This window comes from Oryctolagus cuniculus, chromosome 16 (assembly GCF_051225735.1).
Source record: "Oryctolagus cuniculus isolate XC-2025 breed Fujian yellow rabbit chromosome 16, ASM5122573v1, whole genome shotgun sequence".
Taxonomy (NCBI): Eukaryota; Metazoa; Chordata; class Mammalia; order Lagomorpha; family Leporidae; genus Oryctolagus; species Oryctolagus cuniculus.
In genome coordinates, this window is record NC_142882.1 from 90344090 (window position 1) to 90357635 (window position 13546).

At 54.7% G+C, this 13546-nt stretch overlaps 1 protein-coding gene across 1 annotated transcript in view; it reads left to right on the forward strand.

Annotated features, from left to right (window-relative positions):
* Positions 1-13546, forward strand: part of LOC103345127 (ATP-binding cassette sub-family A member 13) — a 302255-nt gene that overhangs the window by 103780 nt on the left and 184929 nt on the right. The window contains exons 23-24 of the mRNA XM_089315631.1: positions 1023-1180; positions 2261-2491. Coding sequence (XP_089171757.1) covers positions 1023-1180; positions 2261-2491 — 389 coding nt within the window. The remainder of the gene's footprint in view (positions 1-1022; positions 1181-2260; positions 2492-13546) is intronic.

Below are 13546 nucleotides of genomic sequence, written 5' to 3' on the forward strand. Positions count from 1 at the left end.
ATAAAATTGGGTAGAGTTAAAAATCTCCACTTGTCGCTTTGGAAAATATGCCTTTGTAAAAGGAATAGATCAGTGTGTTTCATTGCTAGTCAATCGAAAGAAACAGCTGAGTGGAGCCCAGTGCAAGGCAACGGGGAGTATGTAAACCGTAAGTCGTAACATGGTCTCTGCACAGTGGAAGCAGACTTTACCCAGAGATCCGGGGGCTGGGTCAGTCTGAGGCTTTTCTCCCAGGCAGAGCACAAGGTGCCGGAGCTCATGGAGAACACCTGTGAGACGGGCAGCTGTTTCTGCAAAGGTTGGCCGTGCCCACTGGGCTCGGCCGTCTCTCCCAGGGAGGCGGGCAGCGGCTTGAATCTCCTTCCTTCGGCCATCCCCCAGGACTCTGCTGTGTGGTGTGCACCTGCCCTGAGCTCCTCCCAGGAGGCCGCACGCATGCAGATCCTGTCCCGGTTGCTGAGGGCGTGTGAGTGGTCACATACAGTGTGCACCGTGGCCGTTTCAGTCTTTGCCTCGTTGATGGTTAATTTCTGCCTTGACACAGTGCTCGTGACGTCGTCCTGCAGCAGACACATCCCTGGAATGTGGCCTGTCCTTAAACCAGAGGGACTGAGGAGGCCTCGGTCCCTGTGCAGAGACCCCACCCAGCTTCCTCTCCAGATTTCCTCACTGCACACGTGGGGCATCTGAGACCAAGAAACCTGGTGGGGGCTTTTGCCTCCTTCACTGCCTGGATGCAGGAGCTTTGTGCCTCGCGTTCTCCCTTGTGCCTGGCAGGGCTCCCCTTTGGTGCAGAAGAGGGTGGAGGGTTTGCAGAAACGCCAGTCACAAATTCCAGGCAAAGTGCAGAGCAGAGCGTTTGGGGCCTCTAACTTGCACGGTGGCCGTGGCTCCATCATTTTACAAAACCCATTTCAATTTCCCTTCCTGAAGTTGGGGGCGATCTTTCACGTGCGGCAGGATCTACGGCTGCAAGCCCCGGGTGGGCGACCCTGCTCTGATGCCCCTGTGCTCGCACGCAGGTCGCACGATCGTCTTCACCACCCACCACCTGGATGAGGCCGAGGTGCTCAGCGACTGTGTGGCCGTCCTCCAGCACGGGCGGCTCAGGTGCTTCGGCCCTCCCGTCTGCCTGAAGGAGGCCCACGGCCAGGGGCTCCGCCTGACGCTCACCCAGCAAGTAAGAGGTGCTGCTGCAGCTGTCACCGGGGACGCTCCCTTCCCTGAGGAGGAGTAGGATACTGACGGCTGAGTGGAGGCCAGCATGAGCCGGGGAGGCGGCCGAACCCTAGCGTGTGTTTTTACCTCCAGGAGTAAGTGCACAGGAGGTCAGAGTTCCCTGGCAGGTAACGGGAGCGGCTGCCAGAAAGTACCGCGGCCCAGATGTTCCAGAGATTTTCCTAACGAGGACACTTTGCGTAGGAGGCCACAGTTTGTCATGGTTCAGAAACAGAGTCGTGAGGGGGCAGGGAGGGGTAGGTCTGGGCCTGAGAGCCCGTGTCACGTGGTGGTTGGAGTTGCCCAGTGTCAGCTGGGGACAGGGTGGTGGCTCTGGGTTGGGACTTGGGAGGTGTGTGGAGAGTCACCTCCCTGCTCTTGATGGCCATGTCTGACCCTTGGTGGCCTCTGACTTCTGAGCCAACCAGGGTTTTATTTACTTCCTGTGAGCATGGCGCCTTTCTCCTATGCCCGGGAAGCCTTGTCCTGGTGATGTAATCAGGGGACCCGAGTCTCCTTCCTGATCCTGCCACAGGACTGAAGGCACCTCGCAAGCATGGACTCCTGGAGCCACACAGGCACACGGGCTGTCCATGGCAGTTTTATAACCGCAGATTTCTGGCCTGAGAAGGAGCTGGCCTTGTGGCGTGGTGGGCTAAGCTGCCACCTGTCTGCTGGCGTCCCGTATGGGTACCAGCTGGAGTCACGGCAGCTCCTTTTCTGATCTGGCTCCCTGTTAACACTGCTGAGAAAGCGGAAGATGTCCCATGTGGAGAGATCCAGAGGAACTGGCTTGTACCTGGCCCAGCCTTGGCTGTTGTGGCCATCTGGGGAGTCAATCAGCAGATGGGAGCTCGCTCTCTTTCAAATAAATAAAGCAATCATGGAAAAACAGAAAGAAAAACTACAATGCACAGTTGAAATGCCTTCCACTTAGGTGTGATTTGTCATTTGGGCTTTGAAGTGGGGAATTTGCTTGTGGGTGTGGACACCCTTGAGGTCAGTTGGACTGACAACCCTCCCTGGTGTCTTTTCCTTGCAGCCGCCTGTTCTGGGGGCGTCCGATCCTGAGGACGTCGCGCGTGTCACATCCCTGGTCCAGGTCTATATTCCACAAGCGTTTCTCAAAGGCAGCAGTGGGGGAGAGCTGACCTACACCATCCCCAAGGACGCAAACACCGCCTGCTTCAAAGGCCTCTTCCAGGCCCTGGACCAAAACCAGCAGCAGCTGCGCCTGGCCGGCTACGGCCTCTCAGACACCACCTTGGAGGAGGTACAGAGAATTCTGGGAGCCAGCACCTGCAGTCTGGGCTGTTGTGGGTACAGGGGAGGAGAGAGACACGCACATCATTATGTCTGAGTTCTGGCAGGCGGCAGGCCGGGGGAAGCCAGTAACCGAGCTGGACACCCTGACAGGTGACTGCTCCGTTCTCCCCTGACGGTGCTGTGAGATGTCCAGTGCGTGGCTGCCACTCCGATTTCCCACCTGGAGGTGTCCTCTTTTCTAGACTTCCATCCACGCACCTCCAGGACCCCCACTCCCACCCCGAGGTGAAGGAGATGGGAGAGGACCCTCTGTGACGTGAGAAGGCTGCAGACTGCTGGCCAGCTCCCCCGACGCAGCCTCTCCTCTGCCTGGGCCTGAGTCGGTGGCACCAAGCACTCAGCGTGGCTCCTGATGGCATCAGAGTCAGACTCCGGGTTTCCTCTGGGTCTGGGTTTCCTGCTGGGTCTGTTGAGTGACGTGACCCAGGGCAGCCTGGTGCGGGGTCCGGGAGGCTGGTTCTCTGTGGGGGCCATGTTTGAGTTTCAATTTCACCTTGCCATTATCTTATCTATAGAAAGCACTGCACATTTAATTTATTTATTTATTTATGTATGTATGTATGTATGTGAAGATAGCATAGACAGAGACCTTCCATCCACTGGTTCACTTCCCAGGTGACTGCAACAGCTGGGCCATAGCTCCATCCTGGTCTTCCATGTGGGTGCAGGGGCCCAAGCGCTTGAACCATCCTCAGCTACTTTCCTAGGTGCATTAACGGGGGGCTAGATTGGAAGAGGAGCAGCTGGGGCTCAAACCAGCGCTCCAGTGTGGGATGCCAGCATCAAGACAGCCCTTTAGCTGCACCACAACCCCGGCACCAGTGCCTCAGGTTTTAAAACGTTAGAGCGCATGTGGGAGTGGTTTTGTCCCATTTCCTGTAATTTACCCAGGAGTGGTACTAACATCTGGTCAGACATTACTGGTTGACACTTGGCATCTGACGTAGCATTAGGAACTTTGACTACGATGATGAAAATGTCCTGACATCGCGGGGTGTGTCTGAACATTCAGCTGTGTTTGGAATGTGTGTGGGTGCTGGAGGCCCATCACTGAGTGGTGATGTGGAGGGAGACACCCTTTGTGTGGTTGGTCGGTGCGCTGTGGTCTCCCACATCAAGGATTTTCTGTCTGCGGTTCCGGTCATTGGTCAGCCTCCACTGAGAAGTGAGAAGCTGCACCCACATCACTTTCATTGTGGTCTATTGCTATTGATCTGTTCTATCACTTACTGCTGTGACTGCCTCACTTATACGTGAGACCTGACCCTAGGTGTGTGTTCAGGAGGTGCAACTGACTGTCCCTCTCTGTGGCACCTGCTTCCGCAGATTCAAAACCAGCCATGAGCCAGAACAATGCAAACCGTCGCACCTGGTACTGAGTGTGCGGACTTTTCCTCTTGTCATTATTCCCCGTGTGGTGCAGTGTAACAGCTGTTTCTTGTATTGGGCATTGTGCAGGATCTAGAGGTGACTGAAGGTGTGCGAGATGAGGGATGTGGGTTATGTGCAAAGACTACAGCATCTGATATGCACTTGAGTGTCCAGGGATTCGAGTTCCCTTGGGAAGCCCTGGGCCAGGGATGGCTGTCGGTATGTCTGCTGTTTCAGGCGTCCCCTGGGGATGTGTCCCTCGCAGCCCATGGGAGCAGAGTGGGAACGGCACTCCCTTGTACAGCACCCGTCACGCTCATAGAACGTGGAGATTTACAACGATGTGCTTGTCCACTGGACGGATGAGATGGCTTCCTGTTGTGTGATGTCTGCTGTGGATAGACAACCTGTGTGTGAGCTTGCTGGTGGGTGTAGGAAAGACCCAGTGGGAGCACGGAGCAGGTGACCTTGGACCCAGCACATGGAGGCCTGGCTCAGTGCTGACAACTGACCCTCAAATGATTGCCCACGTCTTGCCTGCGTGCTGTTCTGTCACACGCCCCAGACTCCCCAGAGCTCCCAAACTGCCCTCCGTTCATCTGCAAAGTTTGCTGTTGGCCCCAGCCCAGCTGTGCTCCCTGAGTCTGGGGCAGACGGGGCCTGGGGCCAGCGGGGACATTCCTGTCAGGGTGAACCTGGGCAAGTCGCTTTCACTGGAATGTAATTTTTCATTTAGACTTTGATGCTATTTTTACAGCAATTTTAGGCTGGCAGCAAAGTTAAGCTGAAGGTGCAAAGGGATCCCGTATACTCCCCGTCCCTGCTGCCCCGCAGCCTCATGCATGGTTGCGCCCCTGCTCGTGGGGCATCTGCTTCCCCGTGACGCCAGGCTCCCTCTCGGTGTGGGGGCCATGCTGCGGGCTTGGGCGGATGTGCAAGGACAGATCTGTGCCCCACAGGGTCACACAGGTCGGTTTCCCTGCCCTCCTGCTCGATCCTGAATGCCTGGCACTCGCTAGTCTTCTTACTGTTTGCACAGCTTTCTTCTCTAGGATGCTGGGAGTTGGCATTATGCAGAATGTCACACAGAACGCAGTCTCTTCAGGTTGGCTTGCCTCCCTCAGTAGCGTGCGTGCAGCTCTCCTCCAGGTCTTTTCATGGCTTGACTGCTTTTCTTTCAAGCACAGTGTCATCTGTCTGGGTGCCCCATAGCTTGTCTACCCTGCAGAAGGTCATTTGGGGTGCTTCTGAATTTCACTGGTTGTGAACATAGCGGCCGTAGCGTTTTTATATGGATTTAAGTCTTCAACTCGCATGGGTAAATAGGTAGGACAGCACTTGTTGGCTTACAGAGTGGGAGTGCATACCTTCTGTAACGAAATGCCCATGGGCACTGTGGCGTAGTAGATAAAGCCACCGCCTGCAGTGCTGGGATCCCATATGGGCACCGGTTCTAGTCCTGGCTGCTCCTCTTCCCATCCAGCTCTCTGCTGTGGCCTGGGAAAGCATCAGAAGGTGCTCCAAGTCCTTGGGCCCCTGCACCCACGTGGGAGACCTGGAAGAAGCTCCTGGCTTTGGATTGACACAGCTCTGGATGTTTCGGCCAACTGGGGAGTGAGCCATCGAATGGAAGACCTCTTTCTCTCTCTGCTTCTCCTTCTCTCTGTAATTCTGACTTTCAAATAAATAAATCAACCTTAAAAAGAAAAAAAGAAATGCCCCAACCAGTGTGACCATCCTGCTTCCTCCCTCCAGGAGTGCGTGAGAGCTCCCCGCTGCGCCTGCGCTGCCTGCCCCCGGCGTGGTCAGTGTTAGAGACTGGCCTTGCTCAGCAGCGTGCAGGGCGGCCCACTGCCGTTTTAGTTTGTGCTTCCCTGGTGCTGTCACGAGAGCCACCATGTCCTGCATTTGTTTGGGTCCTTTAGTGAGCTGCCATTTAGGGTCTTGGGCCCATTTCTTAGCTGAGATGTTTGCCTTCTTACTGCTGAGGTCTAAGAGTTCTTCATGAACTTGCTTTTCTCATCTCCAAGGCAGGGACACCTGCTCTTACTCCCAGTTTTTGTTTGGGTCAAATAGTTAATAGCAAGTGCAAAGCACAAATTACAAGACAACAAAAAGAAGAGGATTCTGATTTTTTAAAATATTTGTTTATTTGAAAGGCAGAACTGCAGAGAGGCAGAGGCGGGGGGGGGGAGGGAAAGAGGGAGGGAGGGGTCTTCCGTCCACTGGTTCGCTCCCCAGATGGCCACAGTGGCTAGAGCTGCTCCAACCTGAAGCCAGGAGCTTCCTCTGGGTCTCCCACACAGGTGCAGGGGCCCGAGGTCTTGGGCCATCGTCCACTGCTCTCCCAGGCCACAGCAGAGAGCAGAATTGAAAGTGGAGGAGACTCGAACTGGTGCCCATATGGGATGCTGGTGCTGCAGGCAGTGACTTCACTGCCACACTGCGCTCTGGCCCCGAGATGGGGATTCTGAATCAACAGTTTTGTGTGTGTGTGTGTGTGTCCAGTTTGCACGTGTACTGCTATATTCTCAGGTAAAGCATTGCTGTATTTTAATTTTCCATATTTTTAATGTTGTAGTATATGTTCCAGTGTAGCATTTTGAAAAATCCTTTTTATGCTATGTTCCTTGAATATTTCTGTTCAGTACTTCGTTTTAATTCTTCTCCAAAATATTTGTATCTTTAGTTTACCTCTCCACGTCTGTGTTCCTTCTGAAAATTTATCAGCCTTCATCCTGTTTTCTTCAGTCATTTATCTCTGTGTTACATCACATGTGGTGTAATCTTGTCTGCGAAGGTGACACACAGATTCTGTGAATTCGGGGCCACCACATTCACAGCACACAACAACAGGGCGGGTGTGACCCCGCTGCCCCCATAAAAGAAGAATGTGTTTATACAACTTGCCTCTGAAAATTAGCTTTTGTTTCTCGGGCTGTGTGTCCTGGCTGTTAGTCACCCCAGAAGCAAATCAGCAAGGGATAATGGAACAAGCTGCTCAATCACGAAGGAGACGTGCCTTGCGTCTCTCCAGTCTCTCTCAGTAATTCCCATCTCCTGCCTTTGGTGCATGTGTGCCCATAATGGTCCTAAATACATATTGATTGGTTAGAGCTCACATCTCTTTTCCTCTCTCCTACATGACAAAAGCCAAAGAAGATGTTATCTGTCTTAGGGGTAGCCACAGGGACAGGAAATGGAATACACAAAACGTATGAGATGTAATAAAACACAGTACTACAATGCATTTGGATCTCTTTGAGGAAAATATCTTAAATTGGAAACAGATTAGGTGTCTTTAAAGAGCTGCCTTTTGTTTGGTGCGGTCTATAAAGTGTCCATCTCCACCAATTTTGTCTCTTCACGCTCGGCAAGCATCGACTTTGCTTTCTCGCATCTGCTATCGACCCGCACTTAGCACGGCTGTCACAGCACTCTGCGTGCTTTCTCCCTGGTTCATCTGCGTTTTGCCTGCTGCCTCTGACCGAGTGAGGAGGGCTTGCCAATTCACTCTCCTGAATCAGGGGCCAGAAAGCACATTTCATTTTTAGACTACAATAATGTCTTATAAATAACGGTCTCCACATACACCTGCAAGCCAGGGCAGTTGAGATCTAAAATGTGGCGGCGACATTTGGCGATTTCATCGAGGCTCCTGCAGGCCCTGCTGCGAGGCCCGGGCGGCGGAAGGTGCTGGCGGGAGCAGCGGGACTGGCGGGCGTGGCCGTGCTCGCTTGCAGGCACAGTGCGAGCTGAGTGAATTGTAGCAGGGCCTTTTTAGTAGCTTGAAGCTTGCTGCCCAGTGTCTGCAAAGGTCAGGTTGCCTGTGTGAGGTGGGCGGTTCCTTCCCACTAGCTTGTGGAGTGCTGGTCAGGCAGCCCTCCGTTCCTCTGCCCAGTGCGTTCTGAATGTCAGGTCCCTGGGAGCGGACTTGGCAGCCCCGTCCTGCACAGGGTTAGGAGGGAGAGTGGGTCTCGGGTGAAAATCAGCTCCAGGATAGGTAAGTTATATATTTTTGGAATAGTTTCTTTTTTTTTTTTTTTTTTTTTGACAGGCAGAGTGGATAGTGAGAGAGACAGAGAGAAAGGTCTTCCTTTGCTGTTGGTTCACCCTCCAATGGCCGCCACGGCTGGCGCACTGCGGCTGGCACACCGCGCTGATCCGATGGCAGGAGCCAGGTGCTTCTCCTGGTCTCCCATGGGGTGCAGGGCCCAAGTACTTGGGCCATCCTCCACTGCACTCCCGGGCCACAGCAGAGAGCTGGCCTGGAAGAGGGGCAACCGGGAAAGAATCCGGCGCCCCGACCGGGACTAGAACCCGGTGTGCCGGCGCTGCTAGGTGGAGGATTAGCCTAGTGAGCCGCGACGCCGGCATTGGAATAGTTTCTAAGAACATTTCCTGTGCAGCCTGCCCACCTGAGTGTCACTTGTCCCACCACATCCCTAAGAGCAGAGGGTGTGGTCCAGGGTCAGGAGCTGTGCCCGAGTGCTCACTGCCCTGGTTTCTGTCAATCTTCCAGCATTCCCGTCCCCTTGACTTTCAGACCTCAGTGGTATTGAAGACGGCAGAGCTGTGTTTTGGCACAGGTGCCTCCGTACAGACTGGAGCAGGCCATGCATCTCGGCTGGAATGGTCCAGGGATGATGTTGGTCTCTCTGGTCCCCACTGCCCAGTGCTGGGGGAGGAGAAAGTTGAGTGTCTGGGTGAGTCTGCCAGGCTTTCTCTCTGGTTTCCTTTTATTAGTAGTTTCTCAAGGGCGTATTTTGAGGCTCTCTGAATGTTCCCAGCTCGAGTTCTGACCACGACGTCTGCCAAGCGGTGATTCCCCTCCCATCCCCGGCCCTGCCCTGTCAGTCAGCCTTTCTCGGGGGGGGGGGGAATCCTGTCTTTGCCATGTTCCCCTGTTAACACCAGGACTGACTCGCGGGCTCCTGTTTCGTCCGTGAGCTGCGTGGTCATTGTTTGCTGTGGTGCCTGGGAGAGCTCCTTCACGTGGCTCCCGGGTCTCAGCTCGTCCTCCCCCTCTGGCACTGCCCGACGGAGCACGGTGCTCCAGGGTCAGCTGCTTCTTTCCAGCCCAGGGTCTGGAACCCGCCGCTCCTCCCGGGGGTCCCGGCAGCTGTTGTGCTTGTGGCCACGCGGTCATTGCTGCTCTCAGACGAAGTGTGAACCAAGCCCCTGTTGTGTGTTCCAAGCCCCTGTTGTGTGAACCAAGGCCCTGCTGTGTGTGAACCAAGGCCCTGTTGTGTGAACCAAGCCCCTGTTGTGTGAACAAGCCCCTGTTGTGTGAACAAGCCCCTGTTGTGTGAACCAAGGCCCTGTTGTGTGAACCAAGGCCCTGCTGTGTGAACCAAGCCCCTGTTGTGTGAACCAAGGCCCTGTTGTGTGAACAAGCCCCTGTTGTGTGAACCAAGGCCCTGTTGTGTGAACCAAGCCCCTGCTGTGTGAACCAAGCCCCTGCTGTGTGAACCAAGCCCCTGTTGTGTGAACCAAGGCCCTGCTGTGTGAACCAAGACTCTGTTGTGTGAACCAAGGCCCTGTTGTGTGAACCAAGCCCCTGTTGTGTGAACCAAGACTCTGTTGTGTGAACCAAGCCCCTGCTGTGTGAACCAAGACTCTGTTGTGTGAACCAAGGCCCTGTTGTGTGAACCAAGGCCCTGCTGTGTGAACCAAGCCCCTGCTGTGTGAACCAAGACTCTGTTGTGTGAACCAAGCCCCTGTTGTGTGAACCAAGCCCCTGCTGTGTGAACCAAGACTCTGTTGTGTGAACCAAGCCCCTGTTGTGTGAACCAAGACTCTGTTGTGTGAACCAAGCCCCTGTTGTGTGAACCAAGCCCCTGTTGTGTGAACCAAGACTCTGTTGTGTGAACCAAGCCCCTGCTGTGTGAACCAAGACTCTGTTGTGTGAACCAAGACTCTGTTGTGTGAACCAAGCCCCTGCTGTGTGAACCAAGCCCCTGTTGTGTGAACCAAGCCCCTGTTGTGTGAACCAAGGCCCTGCTGTGTGAACCAAGACTCTGTTGTGTGAACCAAGCCCCTGTTGTGTGAATCAAGCCCCTGTTGTGTGAACCAAGGCCCTGCTGTGTGAACCAAGCCCCTGCTGTGTGAACCAAGACTCTGTTGTGTGAACCAAGCCCCTGTTGTGTGAACCAAGACTCTGTTGTGTGAACCAAGCCCCTGTTGTGTGAACCAAGCCCCTGTTGTGTGAACCAAGACTCTGTTGTGTGAACCAAGCCCCTGCTGTGTGAACCAAGACTCTGTTGTGTGAACCAAGACTCTGTTGTGTGAACCAAGCCCCTGCTGTGTGAACCAAGCCCCTGTTGTGTGAACCAAGCCCCTGCTGTGTGAACCAAGACTCTGTTGTGTGAACCAAGACTCTGTTGTGTGAACCAAGCCCCTGCTGTGTGAACCAAGCCTCTGCTGTGTGAACCAAGCCCCTGTTGTGTGAACCAAGACTCTGTTGTGTGAACCAAGCCCCTGCTGTGTGAACCAAGCCCCTGCTGTGTGAACCAAGCCTCTGCTTCCTGCTCTCCCTACTTGGTTGCTGAACCCCAGGAATTCCTCTCACCCTGTCCCAGCAGCACAGACTCACCCAGTATCTCCTTGGTCCTTCTGCGTAGCTCTCTGCACTGACAGCCAAAGTACTGCTTAGTCTCCAGGGCGCCCTCCAGTGGGAACCTGCCCTGCCCCAGCCCCTGTTCTCTGTGGCCCCAAGCCCTGAGCTGGGCATGGAAGTGGTGAGGGAGGAAGGACCAGGGGAGGCAGGTCCTATCGTTTTTGAGAACCTATTTCTTTTCCTTCCTTCCTTCCTTCCTTCCTTCCTTCCTTCCTTCCTTCCTTCCTTCCTTCCTTCCTTCCTTCCTCTCTCTCTCTCTCTTTCTCTCTCTTTCTCTCTCTCTCTCTTTCTCTCTCTCTCTCTCTCTCTCTCTCTCTCTCTCTCTCTCTCTCTCCTTTTTTTCTTCAAAGAGCAGTGCATTCTTTTGAGATCCCTCATTCAGCCTGGAGCCTTGGCACTCCCGACTGCCTTGTGTCTCCTCACCATAACTGTGTGGCCAGTCCCTTGCACGCAGTGCCCTGGCCCATCCTCTGCGTTCTCTGGATTTAAGAGAAAACAATCTGTTTATGGAAAGATATCATAGGGTGTCACAGAGTGCAAGCTTGACCTGGAGCTAGGTTTTTATACCCCATCCCCCTTCATCTCACCCCTATACAGATAAGCAGACTGAGAGGCTGAGTCTGGGTGGCTCAGAGGCAGGGATTGGCAGGGCTGTGCTGAGTGCCGCAGCGCTCTCGTCTGCCTTCTGACAGTCACTGTGTTTGAATGCCCAGGGACAGGTCAACTCGGCAGCTCTGGCTTCACAGCGGCACTGGTGCCGTCCTAGCTGCAGAACAGGCTGCCTCGTGACCCACGGGTGTCCCTGTCCTCACCCCTGGAGCCCGTAGCTGTGCTTAACTGGGGAGACGCTCCTGGGTCCAGCAGTCCATGCATGAGGGACGTGGCGGGGGCGTCACACTGGGAGAAGGCGATGTCCTGATGGAACAGCGACTGGAAGCGTGAGCGTGGGCATTGGAGGAGCGTGGGCCCCAAACCAGGGGATGCAGGGAGCCACTGGACAGTGAAACTGGCCTCTGTGTAATTCTGCCCTCCAGAAGCACGAGGTGTGACTGGCGTGAAGCCTCCACGTCGGTGTTCGTCTGTCGCAGCAACAGTGGGAAGTACACACACGTTCCCGGTCATGCAGTCAGCTTGCACTGCCCGGCGTCCTGCACCGGGACCTCATGTCCCTCATCGCCTAAGCAGCCCACCGATGTCCATCTTCTGCTTATTTGAAGGCAGTCGCTCTGGAAATTCTTCCTGTCTTGAAGCACAGCTCTTGTCATCTCAGAGAAGTGGGGTCAGCATCATTGGTTCCTGTAGTGTCCGAGCCAAAGGCACCTTGCGCGGACCGTCTGGCTGACAGTCCGTTAGAGTGGCACTTTGAGCGTGGGTCACGTGTGGGGGCTGGCCCTGCCCTCAGTGCATTTTAAACAGAGCACGCGTGAGGCTGGGCTGTGCCCTGCGGTGGAGCGATTGATGGCCCTGGCTCTGTGGAGAGCACGCGGCCTCCACAAAGGCTCAGCCCTGCAGCTCTTTTAAATTGAGAATACGGAGGCCGCGTGGAGAGGCCCAGACCACTGAGTTTACGCTGCCTCAGGAAAGGGGCAGAAATGCTGCGGGCGTTCCACTTAAAGCCACGGTTTTGTAAAGCCGTACATTGTTTTCATGCTAGTTAGTGTCCTTGAGATTTAACTTCCTCATTTCTGGTTTCATTTGTATTCATTCTGAGTGATGAATGTAACTAAAAATTGACGTGTGTATACACGTGTCATTTTAATCATGTGCTCTATAAATATAACTAGGACACTTCAAAAAGCTTGTGGAAAATGGAATTAAAACATGTTTGTTGCAAAGACTAAACTCCATGCATGTGAAGGGTCTTCAAAAAGTTCATGGAAAATGTGCATTATGGGGCAAAAAAAAACCTATGCAGATCAGGCAACTTCTATACCAAAACACACTCACCTTTTCATTCCGTTTTCCGTGCTCTTTGGGAGTACCCTTGTGTGCCGAGAAATACAAGTTAGAAAATTATTAGAAATCGTTTGGCTACCTTAGTGGGTTTTCTGACTTGAGAGAAGCCTGAGGTAATTCCAGTGCAATTCAGAAAATTGGCAAAGACCGAGAGACCCGCGCGCGGCACTTTGTACAGAGGCATCGGGGCAGGTCCCGCTGGGCTCCTGGGGAGGGAAGGGGAGAGCCTGAGGCGGAGGGGCGTGTGCAGGCCGGGACCGGACGATGTCGCCTTACCTGAGTGCGGCAGCAGCCTCTGGAAGCCGGGGCGTGAGCGGGCAGCTGGGCGTCCTGCCCGGGCTCAGTGCCTCGCACCTGCTCTGTCCGTCGCCTTTCTCTCAGCGGGCGTTCGGGTGTCAGCCTCCTCAGCTGTGTGGGTTTCCCTTGGGGCCGTTCACATTTTCTCCTAATTGTCCACGTCATCACAGCTCGGATTTCTCAGCTCTGGTCACCTGATGACATTGGGCCTCCAAGTTCAGACACTGAGGCTGGTTTTGCTGGAGACGTGCTGGCTCCATCAGACACAGCGGCCGTCCGCCTGCGTCCGTCAGCACGGGTGTTGCATCTCTGCCTAACAAGGTGGTGATGGCCGCCTAGGGCCCACACCCGTGACTGCAGCGACTGATAGCACGCTGACTTTGAAAACCACAGCCTTTACGGGGTGGGCTGCGCTCGTCCTGCCTCCCCAGGGGCTCCTGGACAGCTGCCTGCAGCTGAGGTAGGCGGCACTGGGCGGCAGCCTCCATGCTGGTTGTCTGACACCTGCCTTTGTTCTCCCACAAAGACAGGTTGTGTCCTGAGCTCAGGGCTGTGGGGTGGTGGACTGGGACCTGGTGGTCAGCACAGCCACTGCCCAGTCCCTGTCCTCTTCCCTCCTCCAGCCCCACACTCACCCATGGGCGTTGCGTTTGCATGCGAGGAGGATGAAGAGGAAGATGTAAAAGGCTGGGTGAGGACTGTCGCCAGGCCATCTGGATGGGCTTCCTGTAGACACGGCTTCCTGCCCATGACTGAATG